Genomic DNA, 22697 nt, shown 5'->3' on the forward strand with positions numbered 1-22697 from the left:
TTATATAATTGATATTAGCTATCTACACAAATGTAAATTTCTCTCTCTCTCTTCCTTTTTAAATCCTATTATTCTTTAAAAACAATTTTTACAATTTTTCTTTCTTTCTTCTTTTTTCAAAGATCCCCGGGAAAAATCGATTCTTCGATCATCCCTCGTAAACAATGGAAGAGACGATAGTGAGAAGGAGGAATCGAGTGGAGAATCGAGGGGAGAAAGTTTTAATCGGTTTATAAGTCGGGAGGAAAAACTTGGATAAATATAATAACCGAGAGACATAACCTCGATGCGGAAACTTGTTAAACCGCTGCACGCCTGAACGAGTTAGGCGTCACTGTGCGTGCAATTATTAATAATAATTATCTAACGGGTGGAAAGTTGGCGGAAGGGAATTGGGCGTTGTTTCCTATTTTTAAACTGTTATTTTGAAAGGCAGAGCTATTTTTTAAAGATCGTAATTTTTAAAAAAATGTTGTGCAAAAAGTAATTGAAATTCAACTTTGTGAGAACGAATTATTTGTTTTACTCGATTTTATGACAAGTGGTTTCATCGATGAAGATCACGTTTTCTATATTTTATGATTAAAAGAAATCATTCGTTTATTCATAATATTTCTGTGGATAAACACGAGTTTTAAATATTTCCCCGAAAGAAGAGGAAAATTGGCAAGGCTTCTTCGAAGAATATAAATTCTTCAATTCTGTTTTCATATTCCATCGGGTATCGGGTCGTAAAAAAGTCGTAGAGACACTCTGAAACACGTTTTATTTATTTATCTCGAAACATAAGTGATTTTTGGCCATTTTTCTTCCCCCCTCCCCCTCCCCTTTTTCTTCTTTCTTCTCCGCAAGAAATTCATCACAAAATTGATACCAATTTAAAGCCACTTTGGAAACAAAGAACGGAACGAAATTCTTTTTCGTGGATAATATAGAAATAAGTTTTTTAGCAAGACGAGAATGAGAATCACAATCAAAAGAATACAACTTCAATTGCTTTATTAAATTATTTCAACAATTATTAGAACAGAAACTAAAACACAATATTAAAATGAAAGAATATAAAATTACCCAAAGAGAATTGTAATACGAGTCTCTCAAAATGTTCTTATTTATCGTATGGACTCTCAATCCACTGAAACGATTCCTCTTCATAAAAGCGTCGACAAATACTATTCGCTTTCGAAACAAACCTGTGATCGAAAAAAAAAGGGGGAAACGGATATGGAACATTTCGAATATTACAGATATATTTCTTTCCAGTTGTTTCTGGAATCATTTCCAACTGACTTTCTACCCCTATGAATTGTTAATACATCTCCCTTACAAAGATGCTTTGGAGGGATGATGGCTGTTTTTTTCCTCCCCTCCAATGCAAAATTTTCTTCCTCCTCCGTCGGTGCATTTGTCTCGTTTAAAGAATTCATATTCTTTTTTTCCCCTCATGCAATCTTTACACGTCTCTTGTTCTTCGAACGAGAAGAGCGTCGAACATTTCCGTATTTCAACAACGAGTCTAATTAATTATTACAATATTTAGCGGAAAAGTAGGATTTCACGAGTTTTACTTACGATGGAAATTTCGCATCAAACCCTTCGACAGATCTGCCCGATTATTAATTATTAAAAATTATGCAAACCGGTGCTCACAAAGCTTTCGCGAGGATTAAAATTTCATTTCTCCATCCAGTCTCTCTCTTCGATCCTCAGCAACGAACTTCACGTTACTTCTTCATTTTCGCGATGAAATTGTCGCGCAAATTCACACGTAAACGAGGAGGGACGGCAAAAGTTTCGCGCTCTTTTTTAATCGCCTTCCCTGTAAAATATCCCTCCCGCTCGATATTTTATTAACCAGTGGCGTGCACGTTTTAACGATGATTTCATTACACGCGGTGATTCACGGTGGAACGGAGGGAGGCCAGCCGCCTTTAAATACCAGCCAGAGATAATGACGATTAAACGAAGCGACCATTCCTCCAGGATTATTAACGGGAATAATCGCTTTTATTTTGTTCGCCCTTCGTTTCCCTTCAATCTTTCTCCATCCCGCTTGCGATTTGATTTTTACCACTCGAAATACGCGTAATTCGATTCCAATTTAAAATAAATAATCGAGAGCTCGTTCTTTGCTATAATAAATTCTCGATTATTTTCGTTGTTCATCATCGATTGTTGAGTTTGTAGATGCATTTTCGAAGCATTCGATTCTGAAATTGATTTTTTTCAATCGATTCGACAATAAGAAATTCGTAGAATTTCGAATTTTGATCGAGGAAATATAACGATGATACGTGGGATTAAAAGAAGAATCGAAATTCGAAGGGAAAAAAGGAAAAAGGAAGAGGTTTGGAAACTGTGTCGAAACGAGATCGACCGAATTACAGAGAGTTTGAGAATTGTTGAGTCATCGAGTGGCCGCAAGTTTGACAAACGATGAAATGACGGCAAACGAGGGTGAAAATTACACGCGTTGCAAATCGAAAATCATGGTGATTTAACTTAATTTTTTTTTTTTACTATTTAAATAATATTCAGATTGTTTATTACGTTGATTTAAACAATGCGCAACGAACTTTCAATTATTTCTAAAAGTCTATAAATTACAAAAGTAAAGTAACCAACTATATATAATTATATAAATATTATGGGAGGAAATTACAAATCGAAAATTATAGTAATATTAATTTAATTTTCTTCGAATAAATTAATTAAACTTAAGAATTTTCAAATTGTTTGAAAAAATATGTATATATTTTTTTAGTATTTAAATAATATTCAGACACGTTGATTTACAACGAACTTGCAATTATTTATAAAAGTCCATCCTAAATTACAAAAGTAAAGTAACTATATATAATTATAATATATATAAATATTATGGCAAACGAGAAAATTACAAATCGAAAATCATGGTGATGTTAATTTAATTTCCTTTGAATCAATTGATTAAATTTAAGAACGTCGATTGTTTGAACTAATTGAAAGAATCACGAAGCAATTAAATGTCAAACAATTTTCAAATTGTTTGAAAAAAATATATATATATATTTTTAGTATTTAAGTAATATTCACGTTGATTTAAATGATGCGCAACGAACTTTCAATTATTTATAAAAGTCTATAGATTACAAAAGTAACCAACTATATATAATTATGTAAATATGATGGCAAATGAGGATCAAAATTACAAATCGAAACTCATGGTGATAATTTAATTTCCTTGGAATAAATTGATTAAATTTAAGAATTTTTAAATTGTTTGAAAATATATATATATTTTTACTATTTAAATAATATTCAGTAAATATTGGGACAAACGAGGATCAAAATTACAAATCGAAAATCATGATAATATTAATTTAATTTCCTTCGAATAAATTAATTAGACTTAAGAATTTTCAAATTGTTCGAAAGACACGTTATAAAAATCTATCCAACTCTATATAATTACATAAACATTAAGAAAATAATTCGAATTTCAAATTTACATCTCGACATTTCTGAAGATTCGAACCCTTACAAACCTTTTTCTACAGACTCCAGTCTTATAATTTTTATATACAATGTGACAAAAAGATCCAAGAATACCATTCTCCTCAACCATTCTCTCTCGAAACGAAAATTGCCTTCCCAAAGACGAACGAACGACATCGTTCCCGATAAAATACCACCCACGACAAAATCTCCCCGTCAAAAAGTGGCAACGAGCACACACACACACACGCACACACATATATAATACATATCCGAGCGAATTGCATTCGATTACAAACGTTGGAGAATTCACAAATAGCTTCGGGACGAGGGTAATAGAATTTGCAATTTATCAAGACAGGATGCGACTCCTAAATTGAATCGTGCAAGTCGAAGCCGCAGGGGTGGCAAGTTTGCCCCCGTAAAATTGAAGTTTCCTGTTGGTGGTGGGCGGAGGAGAGGGAGAGGGAGAGAGAGAGAGGGGAGGGGCGAGAGATTAATTACAAAATCGAAGTAGCCCTGTAGCGAAACGTGACAGGGTGTGTATGGCTACGTCATTGGTGTCAAAACTGGGCGAATTCCACGGAGTTCTCGAGCCGCAAATTCGATGCCGCGGCGACACCTCGAAATTCGCGGCATCTCCAATGCAAAAAGAATTAACGAGGGAGAAAAAAAGGGAAAATTTGTCTAAATTTGTAACGAATGATTCATTCCTAGCGTTTGATATTACATCTTGTTTCACGATAAAGGGATGATTCGTTAGTGGAAGATTTTTATGTATTTTTGTCACGTTATCGGTTCGAGTTTCACAAAGGACGACTGGTTCTATATAATATTTATGCGTAATGAGATTTTTTTGTTATAATAATCTTGTTATTTCCCTCGTTCTACTTTTTATCTAGCTTGGAATTTAAATCGTAGATTTCGAGGGGTGGAAAAAGATCGCGTTATCATCGACCCTTCTTCTCTCCACCGAGGAAGTATTCTAGGAGGGAGAGAAATTAAAAGGCAAATATCAAGATCACAGTCTGCCTGTCCGTTCCACGCTTAGCTATTATCCTGTAGATCAATTTTTCAGTTGGTGGGAAAAGTTGAACCGAAAAAGATCACCCTTGCAAAATATATTTCCAAATCTTTTTTTTTTTCTCTCTCGTTCGATCGATCGTTACTCCATTCATTAAAGAGAATGCATTTAATTAACTGCTCGTAGGGGAGGGAGGAGGAGTTGAATTAATCGTATCGTGGATTTTTCAACGTGAAATCTCACGGGTGATAATTTTTTTTATTAATCTGCGTGTCTCGCAGCTGTAAAAATAGAGAGGATATTTGTGAAGGATGCAGAAAGTGACATTTTTTTTTAATAATAGATGAATATATGATAATGAAACGTTCTTCTAATTTTTTTCTTATCGTTAAACTATACGAGATTTAAATTCGAAGTGTGAATGATTTGAATTTAAATAATTTTTCGAGCTGTCAATTTACGACTCGACGAACATTATATTACTTTTCTCGAATATGGATGATGGAAGTTGTTTGAACGATTTCTTTTTTTTTTCTCTCAAGAACCAAATCGAAAATGCTGATGGACATTTTTATAAAAGAGCTTTGTTTCTAAAAAACTTAATTTGAGAGCACTTTCCCGAACAACGAACCACGTTGTAGTATTCTCCTCCATGGAAACATGTTCGAATCCATTACCTGTCCGTTATCAAGAGAGACGTACTATTTTAGAAATTGTTGGTTTCGATTCATTCCGTTTCTTGATTGAACGGATTGAAAAGAGTAAAAAAAAAATGCGAGTGAAATTACTTTTCCTCTTTCACCGTCTAAAAATTAATACGGTTTAGCGTTTGAAAATAATCCCATTATCAAGAAGCATTATATTCTTCGACTTTACAAAAGGAAAAGGGATATTATAAGTCGCTTCTAATTTAAATTTTGTTTGTAACTTAATAAATAAACCATAACATATCTTCATACTCCAATATTTGTTTCTCTAGAATTCTTCGAAGACGTGCCAAACGAAATTAAATTTTTAAAAGAATAATTTTTATCTATAATAATGATAAAAGCAATATTTAATAATTCTTAAGAAAAGTGAAAGATTGTGAAAAATTTTATATTTTATTTTATGCCAAATATAACTTGATGGAATAATATTATAAATTCGAGTATAGTAAGAATAACATAAAATAGCACAGTTTTTGAATAATCATTACTGCTTTAATATAGAACGAACATGGTTTGATATCTCACCGATCTGAAAATATAATGTAACAATTACGAGGGAATAAATTAATTAGATCAATTTTCCTCGAGCGAAGGATTGATTAATAAAAAAAGAAAAAACTTACGAAAGAAATATAAACATTTTCATATATGCTCTTCGTCAAGAAAGAGATAAATTAGACGAGAAATACTACTTTTTATCGATAAAGAAAAAATCTCGCAATTATTCATCAAATATCCCAAGCACAAGAAAAAAAGCAAACTTTAATTATCTTTTTTAATTACCATCATTCACTCTCTCGAATAAATAATAATATATCGAAACTACTTGGATACGTTTCAAGATTCGAGAGCAATTCGTGCCTCGAGGCAAATATTTAAATATTTGAAAAGCTCAAATATTTATCTCCCCTTTGATTATCGTCCGCTCTGATCTCATCACGCCATCTTTCGAGTAAGGATACTTTCGTAAAAAAAGAAAAAAAAAGAAAAGCGCACGATAATACATACGTAAGGTTTGAAAATACGCGAGTCACGAAGGGGCAGAAAGAAGGCGCGAGAATCGAACGAGGCGAAGGTTAATCGAATGGCGGCCGACGCGGAGAAGCGAAAGTTGTCCGAATTGGAACGAGATCGATAATAACCGCGCTCTTCCTTTTGGATTTTATTAAAATTTATTTAAAATTTATTTAAAGCCTTCGCTTCATGATTAATGGGTGGGAGAGAGAAGGCGTGTCACGAATCCTTTCGTACCACGCTGTCGATGCAACGTGTTTCTCGATGCTGTATCCTCGGATTATTTGTATCGATCAATACTTGTCTTTCGTTGCTCTATCAACGAAAAATATATATCTTTCATATTCATTGATCTCCGTTTATTTATTAATTCGTTCAATAATTTTGAAGAAAAAAGAAGATTGGAAAGATTAGACGCGTATATTTGATATTTATTGAACTATGATACAGATTCTTATCTATAGCGAGGGCTTTGAAGCGAAATAAAAATGTTGATAATTAAAAAGTTGCGCCAGCAAAGTTCTTTCACATTTTAATTAAAGATCTTTTTCGACCTTTTTTTTTTAATTTCGACGATGAGAAATATTATTAACTTTTTACGAACGATATCTCAATTTTTTAAGGAATTAATAAAATTTTATAGACACGATTTAAAATACGTACGCTTTTCCTCCGAATAATTACCTTCCCTCGAGGAGGAAAAGAGATCTCAACGCTTACAAACCGGGCTATTAGAATTTCGTTTTTCCTTCGAGGAACGATAATTCAGAACGATAAGATGTCGGAAACAGAGGCGTTTAAACGGGCGTTTGACCCGTCACGCGAAATACGAAAGCGCGAAAACGAACACGGAGGAGGAAACGACCGGGGTTCGCCATTATTGCATCGTGTTGTGGAAGTCGATACGAAAGTTGCATTTGAATATCCGGCGAAAGATGAATTATAGCGCGCGATAAAGGCACTCGTACGAAACAGAAGGGAGAGGAACACACGACCGCCATAACCGCTTATATTCCTAGAGATAAGCGATATTGTCGAGATCTCAGAAATTGCTATTTTTTTTTTTTTTTTTTTGGAGGAACAAGCAAAACGTGAGAGATATATACTAAGAAAAATATTAAATATTCAAATGTTTTAAATAGCGATTGAAAATTGATTCGAGTATCGCCAAAATACATGGAAAGCTATTTTTTATTGTCAAATATTGCAAATTCGAAATAATTTGTATTTATATTTATGATTGTTTCATTCGATGTCCGAATAATCAGTAAATATTATATTTGGAAGCAAAAATGCGTATTTTTTGACAAACTCAGAGTCCATGATATCCATATATCATACTTTCGCGTCCATCTATTTGTAAATACACGTTTCTCTGTATTTTATTACCTTTCACGTTTTGCTTTCAGCCATTGACCCTTCCTTATTATTATTAATAATAACAATTAAGATTAAAAATTGTTTATATCGGTCAAATACAAATTCTTTATTCCACTTTTAATATAGAAAAGATATTAATACGCACGCGAATAATTCCATACAATACAATTCACATCGTCGAAATGATATATATTTCAAACGAAATTTAGATTCGTTTTAAAATTCCTCCGGAATAAAGTATAATTAATTCTCGTAGCTTTCATTCAAAATTGAAAATTATGATTACGTTGCGGTCTCCTGTTTCCGTTTCGTAATTAGCACCGGCACATTATAAAACGCGTTATCGTTACGGCACACCCTAGCCCAGAGATAGTCGCCGTTCTCCACGATGAATGGTTTCGAATAAATTTCACGGAGAAGGGATTCGTTACTCCCGAAATACGATATCGAGATAAAAAAAAAGAAAAAAAAGATTAGAAAAGGCAAATCTAATTTCTCGAACAGATATATATTGGGTTGGCAATTAAGTAATTGCGGATTTCAGTTGATGATCTAATCAAAGCAATAATCGATTCGGATCGTCACAGTACAACTCGTGAGATTGCAGAGAAGCTTCATGTATCGCATACATGCATCGAAAACCACTTAAAACAACTTGGCTATGTTCGAAAACTCGATACATGGGTTCCTCACGAACTGAGAGAAAAGCATTTAACGCAACGCATTAACAGCTGCGATTTGCTAAAGAAACGTAATGAAAATGATCCACTTTTAAAACGACCGATAACTGGCGATGAAAAATGGGTTGTTTACAACAATATCAAGCGGAAAAGATGGTGGAGCAGGCCACGTGAACCAGCTCGAACAACATCAAAAACTGGTATTCGTCGAAAGAAGGTTTTGTTATCAGTTTGGTGGGATTACAAAGGAATTGTCTATTTTAAACTCTTACCACCCGACCGAACGATCAATTCTGTTGTCTACATTGAACAACTAACGAAATTAAACAATGCGGTTGAAGAAAAGCGGGCCGAATTGATAAATCGAAAAGGTGTTGTATTCCATCGTGACAATGCAAGGCCACACGCATCTTTGGTCACTCGGCAAAAATTATTGGAGCTTGGTTGGGATGTTTTGCCACATCCACCATATAGTCCTGACCTTGCACCATCCGATTACTTTTTGTTTCGATCTTTACAAAACTCCTTGAACGGTAAAAATTTCGATAACGATGATGATATCAAATCGTACCTGATTCAGTTTTTTGCTAATAAAAACCACAAGTTTTATGAACGTGGGATTATGATGCTGCCTGAAAGATGACAAAAGGTAATTGATCAAAATGGGCAACACATTACGGAATAAAGTTATTTAGTTCCATGAAAAAATTGTCTTTGATTTTCTAAAAAAAATCCGCAATTACTTAGTTGCCAACCCAATATTTATTTCTGACAATTACACGTTACAATTTATTTCTTCGTGTTTACGTAACATTTAATAAGAACACATTTTTATCATTCCTTATTGTCCCATTCATATAGTAACACAAGTAAAAGATTATTCCATTTTTCCAAGGCATGAATTCCTATTATCCTTTTCCTTTTAAATTTCCCTCAGACGTACACACATTGAAAAAAAAAAGGGAAGAAAAGGAGAAATCTCACGCGCCTTTTCCGTCAGCTTTAACGCGACTTTGCAGAGACCATCCCTCGGGGATGCAATTTGCTATCCCTCGAACGTGATTCATTCGGGGAGGGGAGGGCGTATTAAACGAAGAGAAAGAAAGACGCGCAAAGGGGGGAGAGAAAAAAAAATGACGACGAGTAAACGACAGCGTGGTCGCGATAAGCCCCGGGGCATTTATTTAACCCTTGGAAAAGCTCGGCGGCGTCCAATTTCCCCCACCAGACTCGGCTAATAAACATTCCCCGTTGCTCTTCTTTCTGTTCCAGCTCTATCGACACACTTACCTGGCCAACTACAAGATCGTGAACCTGGACACCTTGTAAGTAAACCGACCCCGTTTAACCTTAATCGGTTTCGTCTTAACCCCTGACTTAACCCGGCTCCCCAGATTTGCATCTTGACACTGTGTAGCGTTCTTCCTGGAAAATTACGTGAAAATGAAAATATTTCGAATTTCTCAAATTCTCATATCGAGAAAAAAAAGAGATATACCTTTTTTCTTTCTATTCTCTCTCTTCAAGTAACGCTTCGTATCGAGATTAGACTCGCCACTAATCGTTCCACCGTTGTGGATCTCTCCTCTCTTCGAAGGAGATACGCTGTGTCCCTCGCTACACACGACTCGACTTGGCACAATCAAAGCAGGATTATGCACGGAATAACTGGTGTATATTAACCTCTCGAGACCCTCTATCTCGAGGATGTATCAAGGGAAAATAAGGGTTGCGTTCGTAGCCAGGGATTATCGTATTATTAAATATAGAGCGACGTCGTTCGTAAGTATGGAAATTTTGGCGAGTAATAAAATATAATTCGTATAATTTTATTTTAGTTTTTCTCTCGTATTAACTCTAATTATTCCGATGTATTTGTTTCGATATACTGTAACGAGAACTTATTGCTATTGGATATGTACAAACTATAATTTCGATGATATTATGTTGTAATTCTTGGAGTAGAAATATAGGATTTCGTATCTTTGGAAATATCGAGAAATATAAAAATCTGAAGAATCGGAGACGAGGCTCCCTTGGGGCATACGAATACATCAAAGATCGGCTATTACCAAATGTCTTGATATTGAGAACGATTTATATCCAACTTTCTTGGATATTGGAATATCCAAGGGATCGAGTTTCGTGAAAGGGTAGAAACAAAAAATTTTAAAATCTCGACGAGCCAAGTAGACCTAATCTATTTATAGTAAGTTTATTAAAACTTACTTGTGAATATTAAATGAAATTTTTTACTCAAATTTACATCAATATTTCTACTAATAAGAAATTAAAATTAACCAACGTACGCGAATTTCTTTCTCCTTTAAGAATATTTCTTTTAAATAAAATATAAAATTCAAATGATTAGTTTCTTTAGTTAACTTTTAACTCGAGCGTCACAAATAATCGATCTAACGTTGCCTACGCGCGAATCTCGACACGTCATTTCCCCACTATATAATTTTCTCCACCCTTTATTCCCACTGCTATTTAAAAACCGTTCGAATTACACGCATCGATCAAAGATATCCAAGTGCACGTACGTAACGATCTAATAATAACACGAGCCCTTTGCACTTCACTTTCGGAAGAAGCGACTAATTAATCGGAAATACCGGTTCATCTCGGAGGAACAAGTGCACGGAGGTTTGAATACCAATTCTCGGTGGATTATCCGCTTGGCAAACGACGTTAGTCCGGAAGCTGACGAAAAGCCACGGAAGCCTTGCACGAGTTTCGTACGAAAGTTGGAAACGTAACAGCCAATATTGTTGTTCGAACGAAAACGATTTCGAAAACGGAACTTTTTTTCACGCCGTCGAAAACTTCCGCCCTTCAAACTCTGGTCATAGTTTGGAGTTTTCTTATTTTCCTTAATCATTTATTCTTTGATGCAACGATTATCCAAGCGCCGCGCATAATTCGCGTAACTTTGCCACTAAATACGACTGCGCAACTGGAGCGTGCAACGATTATAGTTACACCGAGTGTGGAGAAGGGTGAGTGTGTGTGTGGAGGTATCGGTTATAAACGTCGATAAGGCTAGGTAATCGTTTGCTACGGCTACATTTCGGTGGTGTAACGTAATTGAATCGCGATTGTGGCCGCAATAGGGTGTGTTAGTTAATTGGTTATTTATTACATATTGTTAGAGGAAGAATTGAAGGAAGGAATTTCGAGAAAACGTAACTTTTGCACTTTTGTGGTTTGAAAAATGAACAGCCTCTGATAACAATAACAAGGTGCACAATTGGGTTTCTTTTTAAATAGAATTGTATGATTTTTTACGTATAAAACTCAATAGTTTTAGTGATAATATTTTGATTAAAATTTTCTCTTTATTGTTTTTTTCATTATATCGTTTAATCGATACGTGAAAAATTTTATTTCACATAGAGTTCGGAGATTTTATCGTTCGGATACGTTTTATTTTAGAGAAAGTGGAATAAAAAAAAGATCGGAGAATCTAAATCAGGAGAACGAAGTGGGCAAGGTGTGCGGTCACACGTGAGTGGCAAACCATTTTTCTCCATACGATAGGATGATAAGAAACAGTTTCTTACTATCCATGCGTTACAAGTGCATCGTTTTTTATGAGATTTCTTAAAAATAAAATTTATTCGCAAATCTCTATTATATTGTAGTTGAAGAAATTAAAAAGAAAAAATTCTAAACAAAGATTAAAATATCTTGAAAAATATTATTTCGAATTTTCATTGAGCCTCCCAATGAAATGACAGGAAAAATTCTTGACAATTTATACAAAAAAATTAGTTTTAAAAAATAAAACTGTATTTTGCACCTATATTTGTATAACATTTTTTAAAAACTTTGTACAGTTCGTTAAAGAATATTAAGCTTAATTTATTAACAGAATCACAGTCTATTGCAGTTAATTCACCATATATAGTTAAATTATTTGATCTTTGATTGATCAAAGATTGATAAAAATGTCAAAAAAAAAACTAATTGAAATAGTTCTCGTAATTACAATTCCAAATAATTCCAAAGATATTCCTTTTCCCTTCTAATTATTTGTCATTTCCATTTCAGTAATTTCACCATGGTAATTGCGATAGACATCAAAGCAACATGAATCTGATCCTCTTTATTGCACGATTCTTATTAATTTCTCGTAACGGTGCAACAACGTTTGTAACAGTTGTATATAATCGGAAATTTCATAATAAATATTTAACGCATATTATTTTGCATAAAGTAGTTGTCCTTCTTTTTCTTTCTCTCTCTCTTCTTTGAAAATTTTCCAATGAGATTTTTTTTTTTAGAACAGTTTCAAGATTTCACGGTTGAAGAAACTTGGGAACTTTTGATTGTATTATTGTATTCATCTCGAGGTATTCATCATACTTTAGAAACAATAAAAATGGAATGGAACTGAGAAAAGATAATCGAGAAGAAGAAAAAGAGATCGTGTTTATCAATTTCTTTATTTTTATATCGTTAATTTCTTCTATCTATCGTCAATCTGTCTATTCATATCTTTAATATAATTGTCGTGTAATATTTATACACGTTTAAAAAGATATATTCCATTGTAGGATTAGAGGATAAATATTTGTATAATAAAAGTTAAATCTGCATAATTGAAATAACTCAAAATACGGTATTTGAATTATTAATTAAAAAAATTAAAATATAATATCTCTTATTTTCGAATACTCAGTCATTAGCAATAAATAATTTCTTTAAAATCCCACATCTACATAAATTTCATTATCCTTAAAAATCGATCACGATACAAGCTATCTAGAAAAACTTTCATGATAAATATAAAACCAAGCAATAATATCATTTATCGATGTGAATATCACAGATAAACCAAAGAAAGAATACAATTTTCTTTTGTATAGTATCTTTATAAATAAGAGGCAACAAAGAGACGATACGAATAATTACGGCAAGAAAATGAGGAGAGTAAAACTGTAGTGGAAAACGAGTTGATAATTCAAGAACAAAAAGAAAAGGGGAGTGGTGGTGAGACACAGTGCGCATGAATGACTTGGATGGCGTGACCAGAAGTACGAACGAACCTCTTTCTTGACGATGACATTTTTCTCTCTGCCTGGCTCCACGAATTTTCCACGTGCCATCGAAAATGAAATTCGTCGGATATGAATTCCAGATTTCAATTTACCGATCCACCACTCCCCTCTTTCTTGTCTCACGTTCGATATCTCACAAAAATGACGTCTAGCGAAAATTAAGGATCGATCAAAGATCGAAAATTGTATCACGAGTTTCTTTCCTTAACCTTTAAAATTAGTTTACTTGTGATTTTCGTATTATAGCGAAAATATTTGGCAATAACATGTTTTTGTTTATTAAAACGAATGTTTATCGTCTTGTCGATATTATAATAAATAGTTACAATTAAATTTCATTAAATACGATATGAATAATATAACCTAAAACTAGAAAAAGGAGAAATTTATTTAAAATATTACGCATTATAAAAAAAACGAAAGTATAGAATGCACGATTATTTATAATTATGAATAATTACGAAAATCTTATTAAAATAATAAAAAAAAGCTCAAGAAATTAATAAAATATAAAATAAGATTTTATATTTTTTTTTCTTAAAAATAATCTTTTAAATAAACGATAAATATAACGATAAAAATGATTATCGAATAATCATGATTTAAAAGAATTTAATAAGAGAGGAAATTTTTTTACAAATTCCTCTATGGAATTTCTGATAACAATGTGCACGTTATTTTATAAATCAATATAGCGAAATAATGGATTGAATATCTCATTTTTAAATTATAGGTTACATAGCGAATGAATATTGAGAAAGAAAAAAAATTATATTCACGATTTTTCTTCGTAAATGATACAAATATTAAAGTCAAAGAATTATTTTTTACAATTTCATATTGTCCTTTCATTCAATTTTTAAAATGAATTATTTTCAGAATATTGTTAAATTTAATTCAATTCGTTTTCTTTTTTTTCTTTCCACGTGTAATCTTATTCGTTACATAACCTTATTAATTTATCTGCATCTTTAACGAAAACTTAAAAGTTTACGAATCGAATAATTTTTATAAAGAAATATGCAATTATTGTACTGTACCTTTTCCGCCATATTGTTCTCCTTTCTCTACAAGATTAAACGTTGCTAGAATATTCCATTTGACGTTATGTATGCTTTTACTTCGACACAACCGTAGTATTATTTAACATTGCAATTAAATTTCAAAATGGGAAATAACTATTTCTATTTCTAGGCAATCTAAGTAAACCAGACAGATACTAAACGAAATGCTAAACGAAACGTAGATCGAGCATGTTCGAATAAAATATTCTCTTTAGGCAATAATTCTCTAAGGAAACACAGCTTGTTTCTAAACACAAATCACACAAGTCTCTTTGAACACAAATCGCACGATTCTCTTTGAACACAAATCACATAACACGGCGTATAAATTATCGTACAAAATAAATTTTTTCTCTTCCTTGATCGAAATAAATAATTTTCTTACGCAATTTATACCGATGACGCGACTTGACTGTTGAAACCACTGAAACACGAAATTTGTCAAAGCAAGCACGGTATAATAGATGTCGCTGCGGTACACCGAACACACGAATCTCGAAAATAATTGGTTGAATAACAATAGCAATGAACCAATGAAATTCGAAATTTAAAGAAACGAGAAATTCGATTGGATAAAGAAGAAGAGAAGAACGAAAGCAAGAGAAAGCATAGAAAATATATATATATAATATACATAATATAACGATATATTTATCGATATACATTGTAATATCGAATAAATAAAATTAAAGAGAAATATAAGAGAAATATAATTCAAACCACGGTTGATTATTCGTGATCTATCGACTAGAGATTTCGTTTGTTATTCATATCTGGATGAATATATGTGTTATATCCATTTTGTGAACGTCAAACGTTTAAAACGTTTAAAAATTGGTCAAAAAACATTTTCAGGATACAGTTGAAAAATTCTTTCGAAAACATTGCGGCCTCCGTTCAGTTTTTTTTATTTTTTTTTTTTTCTCGTTTTCTTCTTCCCTCCCTCTGTTTATTCAATCAAGGTTCCCCAAACTCGGATCAAGTCATTTAAACGAATTTGATTACGAGCGAAACAACGGCCCATACGAACGCACAGAATTCCATCAATTTTTATTCCGCACGAACGGCTGGGACCTTTGCCGAATTCTGTTTCCGCCTCGAGGTGGTTTCATTGTCGTTGGCTCGTGATGCAAAGTTTCATCGTTGTAAATGAAATGGGATATTTCACGTAAAATGCGGAAAATTTCGAATTCTTCGAATTTCTAATATAAATTTGATAATTGAATATTCATTTCACTCATGGTAATACATGGAATAATATCACAGTTTATTATGAAATAATCCGTGGCACGAAACAAAGTTTATTCGAAACTATTCTAATTAACTGATTAATCTCAAGTCCTTTTGATAACGTTTCCATTTTCTAATTTCTGCAATAATGTTTCAATTTATCCCAAAATTTAAAAAATTAGATTATAAAATTAGATTATCTGGTAGTATAAAAATTTTTCGATAATTTAAAGTCAAATTCTTATTCAAATTTTCCCTTGTCCTTTTACACTCGACAAAAGCAACGACATATACCGATTTAAATCTACCGGTTCGCAGCCAGATGGAATTCCTTGCTAATTCGCTCGCGTGCCGGTTTGTTGTCGCGTCTACAGCTCGCGTATCAATTAAGGGAAGAGAATCGTGGCCCGGTTTAAAATCTCACGGATCGAACGTGTGCACTTTGTACCCGACGGGAGGGAATCTCGGCCATAAACCCGGTTTCTACGCTACATGAATACCGCCCTCTTTATTTATGACCGCTCTCTCTCTCTCTCTCTCGCTCCCTGAGAACTTCGCTTTGAACTGCAATTCTCTCTCTCTCTCTGGCATCGCGACAGCTCCCGAGATTCGCGAAACTTTTCCATCGATTTTCAAGTTTCGTTCGGCCAACGTGCATTTTATGAATTGTGCAAGATACTCCCTGGAGACGTAGTAGTATATACGTATAGTAATCTGTCCTTACTTCCTTCATTGTACAGAGAGATAAGCTCTATCTTGTTACTTGTGAAAAATTGTTTCGCGCAACTGATCGAGATGTATAGTGTGTGCCACCAGGCTTGGTGCATGTGAAACGTGATTTGTTTATTTGTAATATTAAATATCGAATTGAGTATTCGAACAACAAATGTTTTATTGAATTCAGGATAAAAATTGTACGATTATGAATAAGAAATTTTATGAGATTTTGACACAATTTATATAACTTGATTATTTCGACTTTTTAAATAAATGAGTATGTTGCTAAGCTTCATCTCTGAAGAAAATTTCATATGTATCAATTTAATATTACATTATGAATCGTTTCATTGAATTTTTCACTTTTTATATACATAAATATATATATATGTGTGTGTGTGTGTATATTTCTTTAATGGAATGAATATTCGTTAAAGTATTACGAAAAAAAGAAAGAAAGAAAAAGTAGAAAATTTTTTTCTCCTCTTCTCTACCTGTGCAATTTAATGTAACAACTTATCTTCCGCGAGGGGATTAGCTGGAAATATCGATGTTGACCCGGAGTTTATCAGGTATTTCGAGAAGATCAAGCGCTTAGGATGATTTAATACCATCTGTTTCCTTCTTTTTTTTTCCCAAATAGTAGATCATCCCTCGAAAAAGGAAATTCTTGTTATGAAATAATTTCCATCCCGGATTTATCCTCATCCCCCTTCGAAAATAAGTCAACGAGTACGAAAAAAAAAGAGAGAAAAATCCGAAAAGTTTTTTGGATTCGAATCGATGGAGAATGTTACATCGATGTTGCTTTAATATCGCTTGAAAAATATTCGCCAATGTTTTTTCAGTCGGTTGCACACGAACGGAGAATAAAAAGAAAAAAAAAACGAAATACTCACGAGTTCTTCTAACATCGCCCCAGTAAATTCCTTAAGCCGCCATTTAATTTCAGCCGAGTTCAACAACGCGTATGTATCTCGTCGGGATGCAAATTCAATTTTAAAAGGGAAATAATGTAACTCGCCCGCCCAAGCTTCTTTATTACTTAACTGTGCATGAACGCACCGATTCCCTTCAACTCCCAACCATAGTCACCTTTTCAAACCCATTAGCGAATTTCTCACGATACCTTTTCACGTCTGCTCATTATAGATATTAAAGGATTTTTCAATCAAGCCTAGATATCGACCGAGATATTATTTCACGAAGAGAAATGAATTTCTCATTGTGCCCAATTTCGTTTTATTTATATAGTTTTCTTCTCCCTGCAAGAATATATGGATATGGAATTTTTTGAGATAATTTGATTGAATCAAAAGATAAAGATTCCAAATGATTATTCTCATCTTTTGGTCCCATTTGTTCAGATTCTTTTTGAGGCTCTGAAAGAATATGAAAGACGTGAGCATGTATAATATAATTAGATTGGAAGATAATATAACTATAAAAGAAATTATTAAAAATGCATGTCTACAATTGTATTATAGATTTGATCATAATTAATTCATGATCCTGAAGATCTTAATTCTATACGAATAATTAGTCTTATTGAGGAACCAAGTATTGCAGATTATAAGGCTAGAATAATATATAAGATTCCAATGTTTTTATGATTGGTTGATATAAATCACTTTATAATTAAGATTTAAAAAATTATTTTTTATTTTTAATTTTGAAGATTAATAGTATAATAATATAATAATATATGTGTAGATGTAGATATATACAAATATTAGAAAATAATTAAAAGTACAAATTGGCAGATTAATAATGTATTTTATATTTTTGATTTATATCTAAATGAATAAAATGTTTTTTCTTAAAATCTTTAATTTTAAATATTGGGGATTGTTTAGATATGAATATAATTTGAATCTGATGTTGGAAAATAAACATTGATGAAAAGATTTTTTTTTTTGTGTAGATGAAAAAGAAGAACTCTGGATAATACTAATGAATGAAATTTTAAGGAGATTTTACACAATCGTGAAACAAAAGTTTCTCTATTACAAAGTTATATTTAACAAGAAAAAAAGATTCCTCGAAATTGAAATATTTACTTTTGTCATGGACAGAATAAAAAAATTGCATGCTGATTTAAGTAACAAAAAAAATTTAAATTAAAAATATCAAAATGTTCATTCCTTTTGTTTAAGAGATAAAATAATTGTAATTAAATTTTGGCATAATTTAATTCGTTCCAAATTCGTTCGAATTCAATTATTATATTTTAATCTAATTGTAATCCACTTTAACTTTACTTCAACTCTTTTCAACTTATCGAAAAAGTAAAATTAAAAATGTACACAGGACATTGTGTAGAAATCGATCAACAAGACTTTAAAACTGTTCTTGAAATGATCTCAAACAACTTTGCGAAAATTTCTTTTTTCAACTTTGTTAATGAGTTCTTAACCAAGAAAAAACCAATCACCAAATGTGTCAACTCCTGTCGCACCGTTTGGCAATAGCGTTGGTTCTGTCCACGACTCGTTCAAACAAGTTAAACAAAAGTTATATCGAATTGCATATTATTCAGGAACGATAAATAAATTAATCAGCCTCGACACACGTTGCTTTGATTTAATTGTTCAAATGCTCGCCAGTAACACATACCCAACGCTACTCCACACAGGGCGATGTTTGGCCAATGCTTTTCATTAATAATTCGCCAACAAAGCCAAATTTCCACAAAGGAAAAAGTTGTTTGAATTCATCTCAAGAATTACATATCAATCAAGTCTTGTCGATCGATTTCTGAAATATTTTGTATAATTTTTCGTATATATATAATACAATATACTCGAATGTTCTATTTTATCCCATAGGAAATAATTTAGTCGAGTAAAATGTTTATTAAAATATAAAATAAAAATTATAAAATGAAGTAATAATCCCTCCCAGGCCACGTAATTGAATGCAATTTTTTAATACTTTTCTTAAAAAGGAATAATAATATATGCTGGATTGTACAAGCTGAATCCGAATATTACATTTATCAGAAAAATCACGATACTTTCTTTTCTTAAAGTAATTCTTTCTTTTTCATCTCTTAAAAATAACCAAGAAATCTCTTTCTTTTTCTTCTTTTTCTTCTTCAACAACTTCCCTTCCTAACAATTTATTTTCCACGTTTACCCGAAATCGAAGATTCTCATCCGAAAAGGAAGTAACTCCAAGCTTGCTAAAAAATTCGGCAATTTAATTCAACTTCCTATAATTTCGGGAAGCTGGCATTGAATATATTCGAGGGTTAGGCAAAGGATCGTGGAGGAGAAATCTCGCAAGAAGGTCTCGTAAAAACAGTGGATTCGTAAAAGGAAAGAGGAAAGAAAAAAGGAAGAGGAGAGAAGGAAGCAGCACTCGAAGCGATAGATCCATCGAGCGCATCCCTTCAGGAAATGTATTCCATCGTGACGAAGAATCGGCAGAGCGACTCCTCCCATTCAATTAGACGAACGATCGTAACGTTGTCGAATGGGTGGAACAAGACCTGCGTATAAATAAAAGCGGGACGGATCGAGCAACGATCCGGATAAATATTAATCAAGCTGTTGGCGGGACGTGATTGAAACGAGGGATCGAGTCTGCGACTATCTTTGGGGGGACAGTGATGCGATTTGGATCGCCACGAATCGATCCGAATTAGCATTACGTATCACTTGAGATAAATTTCGAAAACCTGGTCGATCGAACGATCCTTCAAGAATTCTCGAAAGCAAAGAAAAAATTGAAAACTGATTTTTATTTCGATTTCGAAAATATTTCATTCCTTCTCAAACTAAATTGGTTTAGCTTTAACTTATATATATATATATATATATATATATATATATATATATATATATATATATATATATATATATAGATATTTAGATATTTTTCATTCTTATCAATTTTTTGATTCAATTCTATTTTACGATGCACCAGGAGTACAAGAATGAAGAATAGAGAGCCCAAATGAGATAAATAAATACTTCCAATACTTCCGAACAATTTTCAAGATTTATGAGACGATTCGAATTTTAATACATTTTTAAAACTTTCGAGAACGTTCAAGCTTCGAATCAAATTCAAAAACGATTCAAATTTCCCGCCATTTCTAGACTCGAAAACGATTCGAATTTCCCGTCATTTCTAGACTCGAAAACGATTCGAATTTCCCGCCATTTATAAGACTCGAAAACGATTCAAATTTCCCGCAATTTGTAAGATTCAAAAACGATTGGAATTTCCCGCCATTTCTAGACTTGAAAACGATTCGAATTTCCCGCCATTTATAAGATTCGAAAACGATTCAAATTTCCCGCTATTTTTAGACTCGAAAACGATTCAAATTTGCCGCCACTTTTAAGACTTGAAAATGATTCGAATTTCCCGCTATTTTTAGACTCGAAAACGATTCAAATTTGCCGCCACTTTTAAGACTTGAAAATGATTCGAATTTCCCGCTATTTTTAGACTCGAAAACGATTCAAATTTGCCGCCACTTCTAAGACTCGAAAACGATTCGAATTTCCCGCCACTTTTAAAACTCGAAAACGATTCGAATTTCCAGTCATTTCTAAACTCGAAAACAATTCGAATTTCCCGCCATTTCGGAAACTTCAAAACGATTCGAATTTCCCGTCATTTCTAAAACTCGAAAACGATTCGAATTTCCCGGCATTTCTAAAACTTGAAAACGATTCGAATTTCCTGCCATTTCGGATAGCACTTTACAAATCACGTCACTATTTTTGGATCATTTCCCTACCCGTAATCTCGACGGATATAGCGCCTCGCTTTTGCGTCCGAGCAGCTTTTATACGCTCGCCGTTGGAATAACAAGGATCTCCCCTCCCCGACTTTGCCGCGCATTCGACGATGCAGCAGTATAATCGGAGCATTGAGGGCGCGTGTCGAGTCGCGGTTTCCCCGTTTCAGAAACCGTTTCAAAAACGTTCGTGCCACAGTTTCTTTTTCTCTCTCTTTATCTCATCTTGGCTCACCTCCTCACGGTGCAATTCTGATCAAACGTGCGGTATCGAATGGCTGCTTGTTACGGCGAAGAATCCTCGCCCATTTATATCTCGCCGTTTTATCGGGCCGAAAGGCACGGAATCCCGAACGACTGTTGCTGTTCCTGTTCCACTCTTCTTCTCCTTCCTTCCCAACCAAGTCTCGATCGCGAGGATCGTTTCTCGTTAATATCGCCGTCTCCTCGAAACGGCTCGAATATGGTAAGAGCACATCTCTGCTCTCGCCGATAGGATCGAGTACGGGCCTATACACAGCACGGATATAAATCAAATTTAACGCGAATGATCCGTTTCACGATCCGATTCGAACGGAATGGCAGAGCGAGGTGGCTTTGTAATTCGAAGCTCGCTCGTACTACAACGTTTCGAGGCTCGATTCGATCGAGGTAACGATGATTTCGTTTCGACACTCGATCCTTATGTATATTTTGATTTTAAATGTTATCAATTTGTTATTAGAATTACGTATATATATATACTTCATTGAATTCTTGTAGTAAGTTTTGGAAAAATTGTGGCAGAATTTTAATACAAAGTTTCTTTTAAAAATAATATCAATAGTTTATGATACAGTTTTTTGAAAAAAATAAAAAAATATCTGATGTTTTATGAGACGGATTTTGAAACGAAAGATTCGAATTTAGTTTCGTCGATATAATTATCAATAGTGTTATTCGAGATTGGGGGAATAATGGTTGATTAAATAAGCAAGGAGATTAAGCCATGAATAATTGCACGTTAAACGAAATTATACGATACTCCAAATATCGACGTAGAGACCAAAATACCCGAGATCTGTTCGGATCCGTTTGGGATTTAATTTCATAAGGCTCTTATTAGGTATTAGATTTCCTCCGCGATTAAGTTGCACTTGAATCGAAACAGTCTGATCTATTCCGGAGTTGCAAATCTTATCCCTTGCTCTTGGTAATTCACAGCTGAATTATTTTATATAGTTATTTGTAATAACAATAGCAACGATAATATTTTCAATACGTGTAAGAAATTCTGAAAATATACGGATTACTTAATCAGATGTCTGAAGGAAAATTGTATAGGATGGAACGATAATTCGATAATTCGTGCTATTGTTGCAATAATTTCTGTTAATACGATACATGACAAGATAGTGTAATGTGTCATCAAAAGATCACATATTACATATTATTTAATTAGCTTAATTAACTTAATGAACGCTGATATTCCCATATTTTCGGATCTTTATTTATGAATATTATAAAAGAGGATTTATAATATATAGAAAATACCTTCGAATAGAATCGAATCGAGAATTCATAAGAAGAAATTAATTTA

General features: G+C 33.1%; 1 protein-coding gene across 7 annotated transcripts in view; it reads left to right on the plus strand.

Moving 5' to 3' along the window:
* Positions 1 to 22697, plus strand: part of LOC411229 (venom dipeptidyl peptidase 4-like) — a 239919-nt gene that overhangs the window by 104632 nt on the left and 112590 nt on the right. For all 7 annotated transcript variants that reach the window (XM_006559829.3, XM_006559827.3, XM_006559828.3 and 4 more), the window contains one exon: positions 9558 to 9610. In XM_006559829.3, the coding sequence (XP_006559892.1) occupies positions 9558 to 9610 (53 nt within the window). The remainder of the gene's footprint in view (positions 1 to 9557; positions 9611 to 22697) is intronic.

Source organism: Apis mellifera, linkage group LG7 (genome assembly GCF_003254395.2).
Source record: "Apis mellifera strain DH4 linkage group LG7, Amel_HAv3.1, whole genome shotgun sequence".
NCBI classification, from domain to species: Eukaryota; Metazoa; Arthropoda; class Insecta; order Hymenoptera; family Apidae; genus Apis; species Apis mellifera.